Below are 20,937 nucleotides of genomic sequence, written 5' to 3'. Positions count from 1 at the left end.
GGATCCAAGGGAAGATCATGAAGGAGGGCAGATGAAGGTTTAGGCTCAGAATCCTTACACAACTTGGAACAGTCAATTTTAGTTTTGACTTGAAAAAAATTGTTAGTAGTAGCTGGAAAAAAAATAGCATTTTTTAATTAATATTTTAAGCAAACAGCAAGATTGAAAATCACCTCCAAGGCAAGATACTGAGTTGCAGCAGTATAAGCCCTAGGTATCTTTTTTCAGTGCTACAGAGTACAGTTTGGTAGGCTTCCTTTGTTAAGGAAAAAAAGAAAAAAAAAAAAAAGCATTTTAGCAAGTAGAAATACTGTTTCAATCTGTTCCACATACTCAAATGAATTAAATTTTACATTTTACTAAGTTCCATGGATGATTGCTTATGAGATCTTTTGGATAATGTTCCATATTTATATGAAATAAGTGCCAGGCCCAGTGCTCCAATTCCAGAAAGAGCAAAAAGCACATACAGTGCTATTTCTGCACTGTGTGATGTTAAATCTAATCCCAAAAAGCGCACGCTGTCAGCCAGTCCTGGTGTGGTGTCTGGTATCACTGTTCATGAGAAAACAATAAGAAATAGTTAGTACATGGCTTGTCAGGAACATTTTCCTGTGCATGTGTGCATCACTTCTTCCTCACTCTGCAGGGCTTTTTAGCATGGCTCTTCAGTGTTCTGGCAGTAGCTGTGAGTCTCAGGGATCAGCGATTGACACAACTCTAGCTCAGAGTAATGGTATAGCTGAGGGCTTATAGTGAGCTCCTGGGACTGGAGGAGAGAAAAGTATTTCCTGATATCCACTGCTGATAGAAAACGTCCTTTCAAACACCCAAACTGAAGTGGTTGCTGCTCAGTTAGTATACTTAGGCCAGAGATCACAAGACAAAAAAGAATATTTCCAAAGTCTTCTTAGAAAATAGTTAAAATTGTTTTTAAGAAAAATGCAGTGCAGGAGTGTTGAATGGGTGGGATGTGGAAAACATAGTAGAATGCAGTAACTTTTTTTGCCTGTTTTGAAGACAGATGCGTAGCTAGGTGTTAGCATAAAATCTTTAGTTATTCTGGTTTTGGAAAGAGAAACGACAGTATGTTCTGCATGAATGTCTTCATTAATAAAGGCTGGTGATTAGGCAGTTTACTACCCCAGCTCTTTAAAGAATACTGGAGAAAATAGTCTTTTATGATGAGACATTGTGGAAGTGCAATTTCTGCTGCGCCACTTACCTTCAAGCTCCGTTTCCAGACAGGGATGTGGGCCCGTTGCAGGATCTGGAAAGCCATTGCAACTGATGATCTGTGAGTAGTAGCTGGCAGAGGCCTTGGGAAGCCGTGGCAACGTGGGATCTGTGTAATTCACGTGATAGAACCCAAACCTTTCATCAAAGCCCACTGCCCACTCAAAGTTGTCCATCAGCGTCCATGCTGTGTAGCCACGCAGGTCAACACCATCAAGCAGGACAGCTGTTAGCAGGAGCAGACATAGCAGGTTAGTTGAGCAGTCAGGTGACAGGGGTCACCAGTAGGCCAGCAGTGGTGCAAACAGGGTGCTACAGAAATGCACAGAGTGCAGTGCAGTTACTGCCACATTTATCTTACCATCTCCCTGTCCCTACCACTCATGTGTTCCTACAGCTAGTAATAAAAAAATCAAAGCTTTCATTCAAGAAGTGAAGGTTTAATAGAGAAGGATGAGTGTGTTTATGGGGGTCTGTGCTGCTCAAACAAAGTAACAAGTACTTGAACAGCTGGCAGTCAGCTCCCTCTAAGGCAGACAAACAAGCTTAACCACTGCTGTAAGTAAAACAAGTTTTTTTCTCTGTGTCTGTTGTGAAGAAGGTACAGTTTTTAGAAACAGCAGTAGTTAGGACTATCTAGTTTAACCACTAACCCATCAAGTAATGGAACCCTCTCTTGCCAGATGCAGCTATGAAGCTATAAGCTGCCCTTATCCAATTTCTGTTAAACCCATGGTTTGTTCTTCCTTTGTATCATTGTTCCCTGCAAAAAGTTTTGGCCAGCAATGGCCAGTTACTGCTAAAATCCAAAGGCTTTCAGCATGGCTGCAGAGTAAATCTGTGTATAACTTAGGAACATGGTGCCAGTGATCTGTCAGCTCCTTACAACTTGCTTAGCTCAGCAGCATCTCCCAACAAGACTGACGTGCAGATTTCAATCATCATTCTTACCTTTCAGTGCTTCGTTAATGTAGTTCCGATGGTAATGTATTCGCCAAGTGTCATTGAAATCTATGGCTCCCCTCTCTGATATCCCATTTTCAGTCACATAAATAGGAGGGTTGTTGTACTCTTCCTTTATCCACCTCAGGAGCTTTCGGAAGCCAAAGGGCGTCACCTTTAGCCAGAAGGAACCAGAGTTCAGCCAGCTGCGGTCGGTTACTGAAGCAACACCCCTGCAGAGGAGGACACACTGATCACAGCACAGCCCCAAGCCTAGCCCTGCATTACTACTCAGCTGGGAAATCTGACACCAAGCTCTGTAGAAAAGTGCACCCAGGTGCAAGCTGTGAAAAGCACCAAGCTTGGGGGGAGGTGAAGAGCTGCTGGTGTTCACAAACCTCCAGAAAACACTTTTCATATTTTGTTTTAAAGTCGTATTCTGCCTGTAGATAAAAAGTTTCACTTAATGTAAATTTAACCATGAAGTGATTTAGCTGTTTGGCTTTAAACAGCAAATGGAGTAGTAGTATCTGTAAGCCAGGACGCTCTCCCACTTCAAACTACAGACTGGATGCAGGAAAGATGATAAATGCAGTTGATACCAAGTGGTTGTGAGACTGATTCCTTCATTTTTAGATGCTCTAATTTTCCTCATTCTGTCTTAACAATTCATATTTTAATCAGGTCATAATAAGGTAGCTGGCCTATTCTGAACACAGCATCACAAGTATTGGCTGGGGCTATTTTCCCTAGTACTGGTTGTAACAGCTTAATATGAATGCCTCATGGCTTTATTTGCTATTAGTGTACATTGCTCAGATGGCGTAGACTTCCAAGCATGCATATTTTACTTATCCAATAATTTACAGTCATATCTTACCTGTCAGCATCATACGATAGAATACCAGTAGAATACTCATACTTGTATGTTAAAACTGTAGTATAATGATTTAGACCAAAGTAGTCATATGTGCCTTTAATTCTTTGCTTTTCACTTTCTGTAAATTCTGGAAGTCTGCAACAGAAAACAAAAAGGCATAAGGCCATCAAAATATAATAAGCACAAAAAAAGGTACTGTGATCTTTCTAGAGGAACATCGGAAAAATCCCATCAATTTGTTATTAAAGCACAGGCAGGGTAAAACACAAGCTTTCCTTTCCTTATATGTGTCTAGAAAGAAAGAAAAAAAGGAAAAATAGTCTTAGCAGAACACTGGTAATGTGACAGATTTAAAAGTAGTGAGAAAGACAAATATAATTCAGAGGTGCGAATGAGTCTCAATGCTTGAGTTCAGTACATCATTTTAAGAACAATTAAAATATATTTGCCCCAGGCAGGCAAAACACCACATATAGTGCATAACATTTATTATATCACTATGAACTGCCAACATGTTACCCCTAGGGTAGAAGCCTGGATAAATCTCTTTTATATTAGTAAACTTAATTTGCAAGAGAAAAAATATACAATTAGTTTTTCTGTGAGACTACACTAAAATTTTTATAGTACCATTTCAACAGAATTCTTCCTACTTAACAGCTTATCAGAAAAGCAGGTTTTAGCTCAGCAAGTAGAAGAAAAGCAAGTGTGTGCTACAGTCTTACCGGGAGCTGCTCAGACCCTGGGCCAGGCTGCGTTCCCGAATCCTCGTTTTCATCACTTCATTATAATCACCATTTTTGAAAATGGGATGAGCAAACCAACCTATAAGAAACTAACCCAGGAAATAAGGGAGAAGGATAAATTATAGATTAAAACAAGGATTTAACTGTTCCTCCCCGTAGGCTGCTTTATATATAATAGCTGGCCCTATAATGAGCAAACATATGCAGGAATGCCTGTATTATGGCAGCAAATTTACGAGCAGCCTAGAGAGCTGTGACCAGATTCTTCCCTACCTGTAAGTATTGTCTGGCAGCATCAAAATCCTCCTGTTTGTGTGGGTTCCTTGGCTCAGCCCAGTCAGAGTTGATGGTGATAGAGATCAGCCCTCCTTGTTTCGCACGGTAAGTCTCATTGTAGAGGTGCCAGGCTTCTGCATGGGCCTTGATTAGGTTGTGCCCCACCACATAGGGGGCTCGCCCAGGTCTAACAGAGATACCTGCAGGAACAGCACAGATACTGCAGCAGCAATTCCTAGCTCCAATCTGCTCCTTCGCAGCTTAACAGCCAGGACATGCAGAGCTGCTCACCAGTAATGAACAAGCATGCAGTACCTGGTGCCTTTGAGCCCAGCCATGGGCTGAGATGCATGCAACAGTGACTCTACTGAAGGCACAGCTGTCATGTGCAGGCTATGGGGAACCCACATCACCCCCCTGCCCGTGTTCTGCTGTCAGCACAGAGAGCAGAAAGTTGTGTGTTCAGGCCAGCTCCCACCCCTTCCCTTCTCAAAAATTGTGCTCAGCAGTCTTACCTGGAGCAGCTGTACCAAAGCCGTACCCAAGATATGCAGTGTTGTAGGGTTCATTGAGGGTTATCCAGAATTTCACTTTGTCTCCCAATCTCTGGAAAAGGAGCTCAGCATATTCCTTAAATCTCTGAACTATGGTATCATTCTCCCACCCACCAATGTCCTGCAGTGCCTGCGGGAGGTCCCAGTGATAGAGAGTGACCTGTGGGGAACGACAATGAAAGAACTCATTGATTTACTTTCAGAATGAAGGACAAGAGAAAGGCTTTCTTTGCAGGCATAAGCCCAACTCCATCTGCAATTTTCTAACAGACACATACAAATCTGCAGTAATCCGAGTGCCTTCTGTCTGTAGTGGTTTGAGGCCATAGCGATCACTTGCACACTGATAAATGCCATTCTGCCAGTGTTCCAGTTCCTTTAGTATAGGGGAACTGACTCAAACTCTAGGGCCTGCCCAGCTGTCCAGATGAGTCTCTCACTTTCAGTCATACTAAAGCCCGCAATAATCACATGACAGCAAGAATTCAAGTCAGTAAAGAACAGCTGCAGCTACCCTGATTCTCAGATGAAGCACAGTCCAGTACAACACCTGTTCTTGAGGGATCTTGAACAGCCTGGGAATTCTTAAGGACAAAGAACTTCCCAGTAATCCCAACACAGGAACCACACAGGCAAATCTGAAAGTGGGTATCTGATCTTTCAGCATCAGGATAATTCTCAACTCCTGCCCTCTGTTGGATTTACCTGAGGTGTAATATTGGCTGCCAGAAGAGCATCAATTAGCCTCTCATAGTAGTTCAATCCCATTTCATTGACGTATCTGGTGGTCCCATCTGGGAGAACACGTGACCAGGAGATAGAAAAGCGATAGTGAGACACCTTGAGGCGTTTCAGCATTTCCACATCCTCCTCAATCTTGTGGTAGCTGTCACAAGCTACATCTCCATTATCATCATTGCTGATTTTCAAAGGAGTGTGAGTGTATTTGTCCCAAATGCTAAGTCCTTTCCCATCTGCTCTCCATGCTCCCTCAATCTGTAAATGAAGATGGGGGAGGGAAGGGAGAAATCATCAGTAAACTCCAAATTGACATTTTGGCCTAGGAAAGAATTCTGCCTGTCAGACTTTGCGGCACCACATAACATTTTCACTTATCAGCCTAAGCCTTGAAACAGTATCGTTTTTTGCTGTACTAAACTGGTAAGGTCTCTTGGGCCACAAGGCATAGAAGTATTAGCAAAGTACAGTGTCAAAAGAAAGGTATTGTTTCCCTTCAACTTGCTGCTCAGTGTTTGCTTCCCCTTGTGAAATCTATGCTGCTGTCTCAATTTCCGTGGTATAACCATGCCGTTATAAGGGAAAAACTTTGAGATATTTAAGGCAGTTGTTACATAAGGCAGTTTATGTTATCATAAAACCTAATGTAGAAGCTATGTCTCATCCAAAACAAATTAACTGTCCATGAGTGTTTGAAGAGTCAGTCTTTGTTTCCTAACCTGATATGCAGCTGTTGCTACACTCCAACAAAAGTTCTTTGGAAACTCCCCATATAAAAATTCATCTTCTTTTGGCAATGGGATACCATTATTGCGAATGATTTCTGCATAGTACACAGCCGAGCGCCTTGGGGTTCTTGGCCTGTTGGGATCATTAAAATCAACCTCGTGCAATCCGAATCTTGGCTCATAACCATTCAACCATTCAAAGAAATCCATAAAAGACCAAGCATTGTATCCTCTCAGATTAACACCGTCCAGCTTGTAAGCTGAAAGACCAGAAACAGTGGGAGAGCATCAGTGATGTTTCACACATTTAACAAACCACAAGGAATTCACTTGCAAACACATACGCACTTTCAGCTTCATTAAGCTATCTCTGAATGAAAAAGACCATGAGACTTCACATGTGGAGGATACAGAATACAAATGGCTCTACAAAAGAGATCATAAAAAAACCCACTATGTTTATATTGCACTCAGAATATTAAAAGAACAGCAGAAGATGCTTTTAAAAACTACACCTCAGAGGAAAACTGTGACAAAAACCTAGAGGGGAGATATACAACACAAAATAAAAGCAAACATAAAAGCATACCTTTTAAAGCTTCATCTATGTATGTTTTGTAGTAAAGTATCCTGGTGTGGTCATCAACATCCGATTCGGTCTTTAGCCCCACTCCGTTCTCAATGATGTACGTTGGGGGATTTCCATACTCTTCTTTGACCCAGTTCAACAGCCTCCTCAGCCCCCAGGCCACAGCCCGATGGCCAGCAAGAGCCGAGGTGGGCCAGGAGCTGTCAACATCTGTTGATATTTCCTGGTCATACTCATAAGAGAAGGGATTCAGGCGGGTTGTTGCATGGGTTACAAGTTTGGCAGTGTAGGTGTTGAAACAGAAAACATCCGCTGTGCCCCTGATGTACTCACGCTCTTCAGCTGTGAAAACTGGTAGGCGGGATGATGGCAGGTTTTGGAGCTCACTCCTGTTTCCAACTTTCCATTTCATGACCTCAGGGTAGTCCCCATTTTTGAAAACTGGATGTGCAAACCACCCCACCAAAAATTGCATGTACCTGTCTGCAGCTTCTAGGTCCCTGGGGTTGCTTGGTGTCTTCGGCTCAATCCAATCAATATTGAGACACAGAGAAATGACTCCTCCCTGACTCGCTCTGTATTTGTCATCGTATGTGTGGTAGACTCTGGCGTGAGCTTTCAGTAAGGTGTGTGCCACTTCATAGGGAGCACCACCAGGATTATTGACATTGGGTGGAAATTCCCCCGTTCCATAGCTAACCCAAGCAATAACCTGGGGTTCGTTGAATGTAAGCCAGAACTTCACCCTGTCCCCAAAAGTCTGGAAACAGAAGTCTGCAAAACTGTCAAACAGTTCAATGAGCTCACTGCTCTCCCAGCCACCAATGTCCTGGAGAGCTTGTGGCAGGTCCCAGTGATACAGGGTGACGATTGGAGTGATGTTGTTTGCGACCAGTCCATCAATGAGACGGTTATAGTAATCAACACCATGGCTGTTAATTGAATTGTTCCTTCCGTTGGGGAAAATTCGAGGCCAGGACAGAGAGAAACGATAGTTCTTTACCCCTAAGGCTCTCAGCAGGTAAATATCTTCCTCTACTTTATTGTAGCTATTACAAGCTATATCTCCAGTGTCATTGTTTTTTATGTTTCCTGGTACATGGGTGAAGTTATCCCAAACACTGGGTCCTTTGCCATCCGCATCCCAACCTCCCTCAATCTGGTATGCAGAAGATGACACACCCCATGTAAAGTCCTCTGGGAACGTCCCATAAAAGTACATGTCTCTTTCAAAGTCTGTCTGGGATGAAAACTTCTGCCAGACAACCTTTGACTCGGAGGGAACTTCTGATGCTGGTAGACTCGGCAACTTTGATGGCGTGGGTAGGCCAAATACCACCGACACAGAACTTCTGTCTGAGACTTTGGATGGGAAACCATTGTTTTCAATAACACTGGAATAGAAATAAGCACTTGCCCTGGGAGTCCTTGGTCTGTTGCTATCTTCAAAATTCACATGATGTAGCCCAAATTTTAGGCTGTAGCCCCCTGGGCCTTCAAAGCCATCAACCAGAGATCGAGCAATGTATGACTGAACATCAACTGCGTCTAGTTTTACCGCTGTCATAGAAACAGTACAAGACTCTGTTAGTCACTAGAACATTTTCTGAATGCAGCAAAGCACAACACAAGCACACAGCTGAGGGTGACAACAGGGTGACATCCAAACATCTACAAATTGTGTTTAGGTAAAAGAAAACAAAACAATTAGAGTATTTGGCAAGAAGAGCCACAATCACTATAATAGGAGCCAGTCAAACACTCAGTGATAAAAACGCGTCAGAAAATAAGTATTTGAGTAAAACCCACTTGTGCCATGGGTATTCCCTTCCCTATGTCCTAGTTTTCAAGAACAACTGTCATAGTTTTATGATTTTTGGTTATCTGTATTCCACATCATAACATCATGTAATGTTTGACTGTGGATGCTCTAGTTCCGGGTGCCTGTCTGGAGGAGAAGAACAGCTACATTCCCCAGGGGGCTTTGCAGTCAGCAAGGAGATGTAACTCCCAACAAGGTCACTTGATGCTCTCTTCTTTGCCTGCTCCTCTTCGCCTGCGCTTTGCCATCTGCTCGTCTCCGTCTGCTTTTCTTCATCGGCTCAACTGGACTGCACTTCTCACCTCAGCGTTGTGCTGAGACCTACCCACCTTTCGCACACACTCTCTCTCTCATTATATTTTGCTGTTCCTATATTTAGTAAATTAGTTTGTTTCACCTCAGATCGTTGCCGCTGTTTTCAATTATTTTGGGTCCCCTGTTTTCCTTTTTCCAGAGGCGCGGATCTGCGGATCCCTCCGCCCTGCTAGTCATGGAACCGGGCCAAACCAGCCCATAAACCATTGACAGCAACTCATCAGCTTAAGTATACAGTGCTCTTTTATATTTACCACTATACTTAAACTGAAACATGATATGTATGTAGTGCTTGTCTAGCATCCCTAGGCACAGAAGAATTCATTTCTGCAGAACACAATGCTCAGTACCATCAGAGACAAGTCTAGCATCCTTCCTCATATTGCCTACAGTAAAGCACTCTCTTTCTTATTCCAGAAAAGTAAACTTTCCATATGCAGTCCATGTTCCTTTTGCAGAGGCAAAACAGCAATGCTAAATACTGCTTTTTGCAGCTCTTCTATCAGCACGTTGAGAACTAGGTCAACAGGATCAAAAGCTGTGCAGTGATCGTCAACATAATTAATACATTATATTCAATATAATGAAGTTTTTGTGATGTTATTGATTTGTGCATCTGAAGAAAGCATACTAAAATATCTATTTGAAATCTCAAATCTCTGTATTTGTCTAGGACTTCAGTTACCAGTATTATTTTTTGTTAAGCTGATACAGTTTGCAAAGATAAAGGCATACATTGAATCTTTCTCAAAATAATTGAGATGTAAGTATTTCCCTAAAAATTCTAACTTGCAATGGTGCAGGATGCTATCAGTTAGATCTATGGAATCAGTAAAGACATCATTCAGTCCCATCTATGAGATCTCTGCATGTAAGAGCCTGCCTTTAGCCAAATTGTCTTCAAAGGTATTGAAGTAGGTAAACACTGTTTTCACTGAGGGACTGGCTTTAGGTTATATTTGTACCTATGAAAAACCTCTTGCAGTACCTAGACAGAATGGAGAGCTCCGTGCCTGGTCACCAGATAGGCTGGAATTTATGACACTGTACATAAGAGATGGCCCACCTTATATTACTCTACAAATGGTGATGTTTTAAAGTTAATCACTGTGGAAGTGACAGAATAACTAGTTGTCATCATTTTAACTTAAAAAAAAAAAAAAGCATACCTTTTAGAGCCTCATTGATGTATCGGCGGAAATAATCCACTCGCAGAGTGTCATTAATAAGATCCCCTGTGGCTTCTGTGGGCACACCATTTCCTGCTATGTAAATTGGGATCTTTTCCCCTGTATATTCCTGGGACACAAACTTCAGCAGCCTCCTTAATCCCCACGGGACCACATGGATTGAAGAAGAGGCAGTCTTTGGCCACGAAGGATCTACATGCAAAGAGAAGTTCCCAATGCTTTCATATCCAGGTGTGCAGGTACCATTAGTCACGGCACTAACCAGGTGGGAAGTGTAATGGGACAGGCCAAAAAAATCTGCCGTTCCTTTCACCCAGGTTTTCTCCTCCTCTGTAAACACAGGCAGCTGTGCAACTGTTGTGGAGCACTGGTCATTTACTTCCTGGATCTGAGCCTTCAGGACATCTGGGTAGTCACCGTTAACAAATACAGGGTGAGCAAACCAGCCAAGCATGAATTGCAAGTACCTCTCTGATGCTTTCACGTCCTCAGAGTTGGTTGGAGTCTGGGGTTCAGCCCAATCCGAGTTCAGCACCAGCCCTACCCTTCCCAGCTGCTGAGAACGGTATCTGTCATTATACAGGTGCCAGACCTTAGCATGAGCCTTGAGAATTGTGTGAGCCACCTAGGGGCAGAAAGCAGAGGAATTCATATCTCACTGCTTTGCACAACATTGCATTAACACTGCCCTGTGAGAAAGACATCTCCATGTGAAACAAGAAAACTTGACAAAACAAATAATCCTAGCTACAGAGTATAGCAGGGGTTGGATTAAGCATAAGAACCTGGCTGATTTCATAACAGAAAATAAAATCTAGCATCCTTTAAGTAATACATTTTCTTGGGAGTATCATAAGTCCAGCAAGCAATCAACTGTCTCAGATGTCTTATTAGGCTTAAGCATAGTTAAAATCTGCAGAATCTGAGGAACAAAACAATGGCAGCTGTAGGATCCTATGTCCCTACCTTGTAAGATGCTATTCCTGGATCGGTGATTCCTGGAGGATGCTCCCCAGTGCCATAGCCAGCATAGCTGATAACCCAAGGCTCGTGGAACGTAACCCAAAACTTGACCCGATCTCCAAAAGCGGCAAAGCAGAAGTCTGCGTAGTTTGCAAAAGCATCTATGATACTGTCATTCTGCCAGCCACCAAGAACCTGAAGAGCCTGTGGAAGGTCCCAGTGGAAAAGAGTCACCATGGGCTCAATGTTAGCCTCTAGCAACCTGTCAATTAATTGGTTATAATAATCCACACCCTTGATGCTGATGGTTTCATTGGTGCCAGTAGGGAAAATTCTAGGCCAGGATATAGAAAACTTGTACAGCTGGGGATGAAGACCTCTTAGCAAATAAACATCATAGCTGGTTTTATGGTAGCTGTCACATGCCACATCTGTTGTTTGGTTCATGTAGACGTGACCTCCATGCCCAAAGTGATCCCAGATGCTCTCTCCTTTCCCATCCTCTGCCCAGGCTCCTTCAATATTAAAGGCACCTGTGGATGTGCCCCAGAGGAAACCACTTGGGAAAACATCTTGCAGGAAAGTATCCCTCTCCAATTCAGACTGGTTCGCAAACATTTCCCAAACGGTTTGATAGGAGGAGCGAGGGGCAGCAACTGGATTCTCTTGTAGAGTATATGTTTTGCTGAAAATAGAATAAAAAAGAGTTACAAGCTCAAGGTGGATGCCAGTGCCACAGAATTTGCAGACAAGGAGCATAAATAATTGTTGGCTTCTCATTCAGCTCACGTATGCCAGTTAGGGAACAGCCACTTTGTCATCCAATCAATCCAACCTCCTGCCATCCAGCTGGCAGATGAAGGAGAAGTGCAATAAACTAACTACAGAGCACCTCAAGTGCTATGTATCTCATGCATTTCAAAATTCATTAAACTAGGTCAAAGACACAAACAAAATCCTTGCAGTGTGTGGCAATTTCACACACTCACAAGTCTTCACAGGATAAGCTAAAACCAGTCAATCCTGCTTCACTACTCCTTAGCTTCTTTCTGTGCAATGACATTCTCTACAACTCTGTGGGCACAATTGGCTTCTCACATAGGACAGTTGCTATTTTATGTTTTTAATTTAATTTTTTATATATATATATAGAGAGAGAGAGAGAGAAAGATTTATATATACTATATAGATGAAAAAAGAACAGTATGCTTGGAATATATACCTGCTATTACTGTCTTGAAGGTGAAATCTGGGTAACTAAGGATGAAGGAGAGACAGTTACATTTCCTGAAATAGCAGGTTAGAAGATTGCCTGTAACAGCAAGAGGCTGGACTCAGCAGAAAGGCATTCCCCTGCATTCCTTTAAGCAGCTAACAGTGATTTTATCACTAGAAATGTCTTAAGTCTGCTTAGCATATTTGTTCTAAAGGATACCAATTTATTACAGTATCTGGTTTAAGGGAAAAGAACTGTACCTTAAAACACGAGATGAGAAGTCCAAGAATTCATTCACATCATATCCAATTGTACGTGCCTTCTCTTTATTAATAGCTGAAAATAAACAATAGATGGATTTAGTCACAAATTAAATGTCACAATGACATTACTCATACATACAATTACATCTTTTGAAACAAGGCTTTCAGGTTTTTTTTTCTTTCTAATAACTAATAGCTATTTTTCTCAGATTTAGTATGTTGTGTTGTTGTTGTTTTTTTCCCCAAGAATGCAAAAAAAAAAAAAAAAAAAGAATAAAAAAACCAAACCAAACCAAACCAAACCAAAAAACCACAACTTGTAAGATTATTTAACCTAATAGCAATGGTCTGGAAAGGACAATTACATAATTTCCCATCCAGAGCCCAGCTACAGAGCTCTTCTACTTCTCAAAACATATCACTTACCAGTGACAATGGCAGCTACTGGTATGAATGGATTCTCTTCCAAGGAATCACAATCAAGGAACTTTAGACTAAAGAGCAATACTTCTATGTCCTTCCAGAAATTCTGCAAAACAAGAATTCAAACAGAGATATATATTTAAAAAAATATTTATTGGTTTTCCAAAAATGATGTGTGGGAAGTTTCCACTTCTTGCTCTACACTTCTGGCTAGGCCATCACCCTCTGATTTATAGGGAATAAGTGTCCTGCTATAGATACACAAAGCAAAATTGTTAAGAAAGAGGCTGACATACTTCTTTTCAGGCTAGTATTGCCTATGCTACACAATTGTGAGCAAGGCATATAATCTCTGTGCTCATCTCTGCAGACACATGCACCTAGGTTCTGAAGGACTTACAACAGTAACTTCATTGTCTATTACTACAAATTGTCTATTGCTTCAAGTTTAGCATGAAACCCCCTCTAAGTTACTTTTTTGCAAAATAAGCTTTTACAGATGGTTTACAAGGTTCAGTAGAATTGTAAGAACAATGATGGATTTATTCTATCTGCTCTATTCTATTACTAGAATTTTAACTCCACATCCGTGAAGTTCAGTGTTCATTTTCACACTGTGCATAATGTTACCTGGAATTCACTCATTTTCAGGTAGAAATCTGTTTCATTTCCACACCTGTACTGAAGACTAAGAGACAGGAAGTCTACTGAATCCTGGAAACAAGAAAGGGAAAATGATCATCCTATTGGAAAATTATTGCAGGCATTCTGTTTAAAATATACAGAGTTGCTAAACGTTTGATACAGGCACTGCTGGAGTAAAAAGACAGAAAGCTACATGGAACCCAGAAAAATATGAGTACAAATTGGACGCTGTATGAGAAGATGCATTTTGTGTCTTTCCTTCTAAACAAAGCTAAATTTTAGAAGTACTAGAGTTTAAAAATTATTGTAAGAATATTTTATGCATCTAATATTCCTGATTTACAATTGATTATTTAAATTAGTAAGACTGAAGAGTCTCTGATAAATCAGATAGAGAAACCTTTGTCACCGTATGACTCAGGGTGGCCTTATCAATAATCCTTCGGGGAAAGTCCACTTCAGAAATCTTTAGTCATTGCACATTACAATGTTACTTTGCTAGAAGTCCACCAGATCAAAGGAATTCATAGTATTCTTTTATTAAACCAGTTGTGAAGCTGGGATTGAACAAACTGATAAGCCTTCCATTTGTTTTTCAGTCCAAGAGTTTCTTCTAGTTTAGTCAGCTCCTTTAGTACATCTTTCCTCCTCCTACAAACCACACCTTGCCTATATCCTTGAAACATCACACTTATTTGTCCTCATTATTTGTCCTATTGTTAAATTTGGAAGGACTGTGAACACGAGCCAAACACCTGCATTGTCATTTGTTCACTGCATCCCACATCAACATGCTCTAGGCAAAAAGAACAACTAATCACAGAAAATCACAGAAAACTAACAGAATGGCCAGGGTTGGAAGGGACCTCAAAGATCATGAATCTCCAACCCCCCTGCCACATGCAGGGCCAGCAACCTCCCCATTTAATACTAGACCAGGCTGCCCAGGGCCCCATCCAACCTGGCCTTGAACACCTCTAGGGATGGGGCATCCACAACCTCTCTGGGCAGCCTGTTCCAGTACCTCACCACTCTCTCTGTAAAGAATTTCCCCCTGACATCCAACCCAAATGAGGGGTTTGGTCTTTACAGAGTGGATTCATCATCTTTGTAGAGATTAGTCACATTGTGCCATCTCTGTTCTAGACCACTTTTAGCATAGCTCAGGCTGTGCTTTAACAAATTAAATAGATTTTTTTTTAAATAACAGTTATTTTAAATAGAGTAATTTTTATTTGGTTGTGCATTAAATAGACTTGCAAATAAAAAACCAGTGGGCAGAGTTTTTGCAGACACCTTGGCATTTAAGCATGTATACTGCTAAAACTGCCAATTATATGAGAGAAAATATGTTTCTGTGTTTTTAAATCAGTGCTTACTAGCCAAGAAAGGATGTTGAAGTAATTTTTAAAATCAGAGAGCTACACATAACTGAGATAATCAAAAAGTAAAATGTACCACATTGGACAACTAAACTCTTATATATCTTGCAATACATCACTTAATCCTATGCATAAAAATCAAGTGAAACAAAATCAAATTTAAATTGGAAATAATTTTCATTAAGGTGTTACCTGAAGAGAAACTGAAAGCAACTCAGATGAAGTCCTATCCAAGATAAGATCCATTCCTAAAGCAATGGACAGCTTTCCACCTTGGAAAACAAAACAAAACAAAAGCACAATCTATCAGTAGTGCAGGAAACACAAATGAAAAAAAAAATATCAGTTCACTATAGGTATTTTATAATCAAGTAAGACATATAATTTTAAAGCATTTTTTATTATCAAGATACCTTATCTTAAAAGCAACCATCTTGCTTCACAAATGTTTTTTTCTTTTTTATCTTGTCAGTACATTTCACTTGAAATAAATGAGAGATGCCATTTTAAAGCATGTCAGTTTTGTTTCACTGGATTTTATAAGTACATTTTCAAAGTTTTCCACCCTTGGGTAGAAAGCTGGTAGATAAATTGGACCAGATTCTTCAGACCTGGACTTCTCAAGATGTATTCCTTGGGAAATATCTTAATGAAAAAGCTGACTCCCATCATGCTGAAGACAGATAGCTACTTTATTGGATGGCAAAGTTTTCCCCTCCCTAAAATGGAACAGTGGCGATTGCAATTTCAATTATCAGTGACACTGAAATATGTAAGACGGCTTTGAAAATGAGGTGATTAATCAGGAATTAAGGATTTTTCCTAGCCAATACATGTAAGGTTTGATATTTAAGCTGTACAAGACTACTGTTATTCTAGGGTACTAACTGGTTTTTAATAAGGACCCTCAACAAGCACATAGATGAGTCCTTAAAAGACAAAGCAGATACAAGTATGGTAACATCTATTTTTAAAGTACCAGCTTCTGCTGCTGAAATTAACCTGAGGCTTCTTAATGTTTAAAAAGAATATATGACAGTATACACACAGAGATACTTGCCTATGTTCTCCCTGACTACTTTGGCTGTCCTTTTAAGTAAAATGCCATTATTATTAATTGAAGAACAATTATCAAAATAAGGTGTTTGAAGAAATCCATTAGTCAAATATTTCTAAGTAATTCTGAAAGCATTGCTAACAGATTCACAGAGATCACATGTAACAAATTGTGAGACGGTCATATACAAAAATCCTTCCCCCTGTTCTTACCTGACACAGAGTATTTCTCATGGTAAACACTGTAAGCTCTTTCATGAGCAGCAGCCAGGGCCTGGACATGGAGCTGGGGGTCACTGTAAGGCAGGCTTCCCAGGAGCTCAGGCAGGTCACTGAAGGTGAGCCACATATCAGCCAGGCCTCCAAAAACATAGAAACTGAACTCTGCATAGTCCACAAAAAGGTCAGCAAAAGAGCTCACCTTCCTGCCTACAGCCACACTGTCAGGAACACCCTTGTGATGGAGAACTACCACTGGCTTGAGGTGTGCAGCAACCAGCATTTTGAGCAGCTCCTGGTAGCATCGCACTTGAGCTTCATCTGGCTTCTTGGCGTCCCCATCAGGAAGAATGCGAGCCCATGGCAGGAAGACTTTGTAATGTGTTACCCCAATCTCACGGAGGTGGAAGAAGTACTGGGGCAGTTGGGAAATCACAGTATCTTGCTGACAGAAGTCATCGTGGGCTTCAGACACAGCAGGGTCCAAAGCTTCTTTGGGTAGAATGTGGCTCTGCAGATGTAATCTGTGCGCTAATGTGGTAGGCAGAGGTCCAGCAATGGCAACAAAGTCCTGAGCTAATTCCCCATCTATCCCAAAGCTAGTAGAGACTAACAAGAAGAAGACAACTGTCTTACAAACCAGCTCCATTTCTGGACCTCGCTCAGAAACAGTGTCCACACTATTTATATTATAGTAGGAGTAATATTTAACTGCAGTTATCTGTTACACAGATAAGTGCTCCCAGAAACAGCTGACACTCCAATGATAACAAATCAGAACTTTCAGTTGATAGATGAACAAATAAATAGATGTTCTGGATGCAAAAGGCAACAAAAGCAGTATTACCTGCTTGGCTGGGATGGTGACACCAATGCCTCAGTTGAGGCATGTGAGGAAGTTGAGGAAGGTGAGGGGATAAGTTTGTGCTATAAATCTTGGGTGTATGAAGGAAATCTGAGAAGGCAGCATCTTACCTCCATTTGGAAAAGTTGTTACATAAATTCAAGAAGCAGTAACAGTGTGTGTCCCCATGCTAATAATAATATTATTTTATTGCTTTCCAAAGTACTCTTTCCTTCAGCCTTGAGAATACTTTATCTGTCAGTAGGGTGAGTGCATAGAGATCTCTTACCCAAATTGCTGCAACAAGGAGATAACTTTACTGTTCCACATGCAAATACAGCAAAATTGAAGAGTTGAGATCATGAACCACGATCTGTGCTGCCTAAATACAGAACACATTTAAACTAACTAAACTCTATATAACTATATTGAAACTATACTGAAAAGCCAGTTGTCTCCCACTTCACCTCCCTTAAAAGCTAGTTTTTGTCTAAGACATCAGTGAAATCATCTGGGCAATTTATTGCTGTCAAGAAATATTTTCATTATTATTTGCATTATAGTAGAAACTGTCTCTGAACTTTTGCTTTTACTCACATTTGACAACCTCCTGTGTATACAAAGCCTATAATTTGTGTACTTGGACTCTGTTTGATGCTCAGGTGACTATTTTATATTTTTAGGAAACCTTAAAAAACTTGCTGAAACATTGTGCCTCTGTTTTGAGCACGTAAGTACTCTTTCCCTCCCAGCCACAATGAATTTAACAGGATTGAATAGGAACTTTATATATAGCACCACCTGCTGTTAATTTTTGAGAACAGCAGTGTTAACTCCAGAAAAATATCCCTCCTCTATATATGATGCATACAGAATTGTAGGGAAAGAAGTAGGAAGAAAACATTTCCTCCTTACTAAAAGAGAGCGGAGGAAAGAAAGAACGTAGAACGAAGAACAAATATCTCCCTATCCTTAGGGTGAGTTATTAATAATATAGAAAATCATTGCTGCAGGTGGGCAGTTGTTTTTAATAAAATGTAGCTTTAGCTGAGATGCAGTTTATGGGAAAAAAGGTAGCAGAGAAATGTTACTGCAAATAGTGCCCAATGATAGCACAGTACAGCATGCAACATTTATGAATCTTATAATTCCATAAATATAACATCCATGTTTAAAGTATGCTTAGTCAGACTAAGGAACATTTGGACTGCAATGATTTATCTCTGCAGATAACAAAGAAAAATGGGAATCCATGTCCCCTACAGACTCTTTACCAAATCTGTAAGGAATTTCGGCTTCAATCTAGAAACATAAAAGACAGTTTAAATATTCTCTTGGATTTGTTTCATGCTATTTATATTAAGCACAGTAGGATCACTTGATTATTTAGATATTTTTAAAAATATGATTGTACTTGTATTAAAGGCATTGGTCACAACTCCACAGTTAAAGCTGCAGATGTTTGCAACAAAATCACCGTCAAAAACTGGGAAGTTTTTGTTTTGTTGATTGGGATTTCTGTTTTAAAAGAAAACCTTTAAGTAGCAAAGCCTGGTGCTTCAGGAGTTAGAAAGGTTTGTAACACAGGGTATTGGCAAAATAGGAATAGGTTACCCAGAAAAGCAATAGTATCTCCCATGCTGGGAACATTCAAGACTCAGTTTGGTGCAGGACAATCTAATCTATGGCTCTGATGCCAACAAGAGGTTGGATAAAAAGATGTGCAGTGACCCTTTCTAACCTGGACTTTCCAATAATTTTCTTTTGGAAAATATCACTTTTCTTCCCCTTTTTTTCATAAGTAGCAGCTAAACTACTGTATCAGAATACTAGATGTTCATGCAACTGAAGTACAAAGCAACTCTTAAGTGTCCACATTTGATCTCTACCAGATACACATACAAAGTAAATCTCTCCCAGAATTGGCACTGGTATGACAGGGAGTTTCTACAAGTCTCTGTTGGGCCTCCATTGTCATACGTAGCTTACCCAGTTCCTTGCTTCCCTGCTTTGCTTCATGTCATTCTTAGTTCTATCTCTTCTGTTTCTGGGCTTTTTAAAGTTCAGGAGAAACTGGGTCTAAGAGAGCTGGCAGCAGAAAAAAATAGTATAACTAACTTCCAAATATTGTATCAAACAATAATACAGCGCCTATATGATTTACTTAATGGTTGTAAAACAAGGAGGCCAATTTAATCACTAATTAAAATTAGTTAAAACTAGTTAAAATTAGAAGATTAATACGTTGAAGTGAGCAAGCATTTGATTCAGTTGGCTCGAATTGACAGTGCAATAAAGATTATTTAGGACTACGTATAAGATAAATTACTAATCTAATACAGACTAACAAAAGGAAGTCCAAAAACCATATATCGTATCACCTTCAGCACAACTCTAGGAATTCCTGATGAAGAAATTCTGCAGTAAAACATGTGGAAGGCTATTAAATGGACACATCATGGAGAAGAGGAAGATAATTCCCATTCTCAGCAAATGCAGGATGGTGTACTGGAAAAAGAGACTAAGGCGTAAATCCCAGGGGGTGTATTTAAAAAGTTACACATTTGAAATAGTATTTCCCTCTTAAAAGTGCATTAGGAGAAGTATTCTGCTCCCTTGGATTCCTCCCAAAACCTGTTAGCATTCACACTGGAGTTTGTTATTTCCTTACTCACCAGGAGATGAATCACAGATGAGACAAAGGTCACAAAATCAACTTACAATCTTTTCTATTAACTCAAATTCTGTTCTTGTTTGGTACAACATTAAACTGTTAACAAATTCTTGGAACCAAAAAGGTAAGCCTTGAAATTACAATAAAAATAACAAACCAAAATGTTGTCTGTAGCTTTTAACATGCTAAAAGGATCCAATATGTTTATGTTCTACTTTGAAAAGTTAATTTGCAAATAAATTACAAAACTCCTCATTCTGGAGTGCAGAAACTTAAGCTGGAAATTCAGATTTAATATGTTTTTATCTTTCTGAAGAAATATAAATATACATTTTTCCACCTAAATTACAGTTTAATCTCATTACAAACTATTAATGAAAAGGTCACATAGAAAAATCCCTCCCTATACCACCCTGACATCCTGGATCTGACTTAGAAGCAGTTAGTCTACACTATCTGTACTTAAAATATCATGGTATTCTTTGAGCTTTTACAAATCTTTTATGGGTGCTGGTATCAGGTTGATAAGAATTAAAAATATTTGAATATTTCTTTTCTAAAATAACATAATAATCCCATACTGTACAGCACATAACTGAGACCAATATAAATTTAAGTAGAATCTTCTTATACAATTATCTGTAAACAAATTTATTAATGCACTCTTAAAAATCTCTCACAAACAAAGGTACTGTTCAAGTCACTTACGAATCAAGACATTCCTTTAGGTGGGAGAGTTCTGCCATCCTGACCTAAAAACCTTGCTTTGGGCTCAACTATTTTAAATTTTCTGTTCTATATATGCAACAGGAGCATGCACAGCTTTATTGTATCTAAAAAGAAAAAGAAGTAATCAGTTTTCATTATCTGTTACTGGCACTTAAATACTTCCTAGGGTTTACATCACCAATTTTTCTGTTTCAAAGTGCAGTCATAGAAAATAACCCCACAAACTAGTAAGAACAAATCCACCCCCAAACATTTAATGGTCTTTTATTTACGTTAGTAAGAAAAGCAATAAAAGCCCATAGCATAAAAAGTCTACCAAATACAATAAAACAACAATGAATATAAGAAGAAAATTCCTCTCATTTAAAACAGAAGTGCCTACTTCACTTGACACTAAAAAGAGTTATTGCATGAGTCTTCTCTGCGTCTGGGTGATGACAGTAAAACCCAGAAGTAATAATTAAACTAATAGATGTTATTTCTTTAAAAACTTTCCAGGTGTGCTCA

The 20,937-nt window shown here is 39.9% G+C and overlaps 1 protein-coding gene across 1 annotated transcript; it reads right to left on the bottom strand.

The window, feature by feature from the left end:
- Positions 1–4: 4 nt before the first annotated feature.
- Positions 5–18,173, bottom strand: LCT (lactase). Its single transcript, XM_090143590.1, has 17 exons — positions 16,178–18,173; positions 15,101–15,180; positions 13,512–13,595; positions 12,885–12,987; positions 12,456–12,531; positions 10,983–11,664; positions 9,996–10,641; positions 6,690–8,249; positions 6,092–6,360; positions 5,340–5,630; positions 4,596–4,794; positions 4,078–4,280; positions 3,784–3,893; positions 3,059–3,193; positions 2,188–2,411; positions 1,226–1,462; positions 5–555 (listed from the first exon to the last, which is right to left on the bottom strand). Exons 1-17 carry the CDS (start codon positions 16,830–16,832, stop codon positions 350–352), a joined length of 5,760 nt encoding a protein of 1,919 aa, XP_089999716.1. The 5' UTR covers positions 16,833–18,173; the 3' UTR covers positions 5–349.
- Positions 18,174–20,937: the final 2,764 nt, after the last annotated feature.

Source organism: Phasianus colchicus, chromosome 7 (genome assembly GCF_987193195.1).
Source record: "Phasianus colchicus chromosome 7, bPhaCol1.hap1.1, whole genome shotgun sequence".
Taxonomy (NCBI): domain Eukaryota; kingdom Metazoa; phylum Chordata; class Aves; order Galliformes; family Phasianidae; genus Phasianus; species Phasianus colchicus.
Note: the sequence above shows the minus strand (reverse complement) of the source record. Positions and strands in the feature narration are given on the sequence as shown.

Coding starts and splice junctions, on each gene's coding strand:
- LCT (XM_090143590.1), bottom strand. CDS start 16,832: ATGGAGCTGGTTTGTAAGACAGTTGTCTTCTTCTTGTTAGTCTCTACT. Junction 12,988..13,511: donor TGAAAATGAGTGAATTCCAG/GTAACATTATGC, acceptor CTTGTTTTGCAG/AATTTCTGGAAGGACATAGA. Junction 3,894..4,077: donor CTGCCAGACAATACTTACAG/GTAGGGAAGAAT, acceptor TTCCTGGGTTAG/TTTCTTATAGGTTGGTTTGC.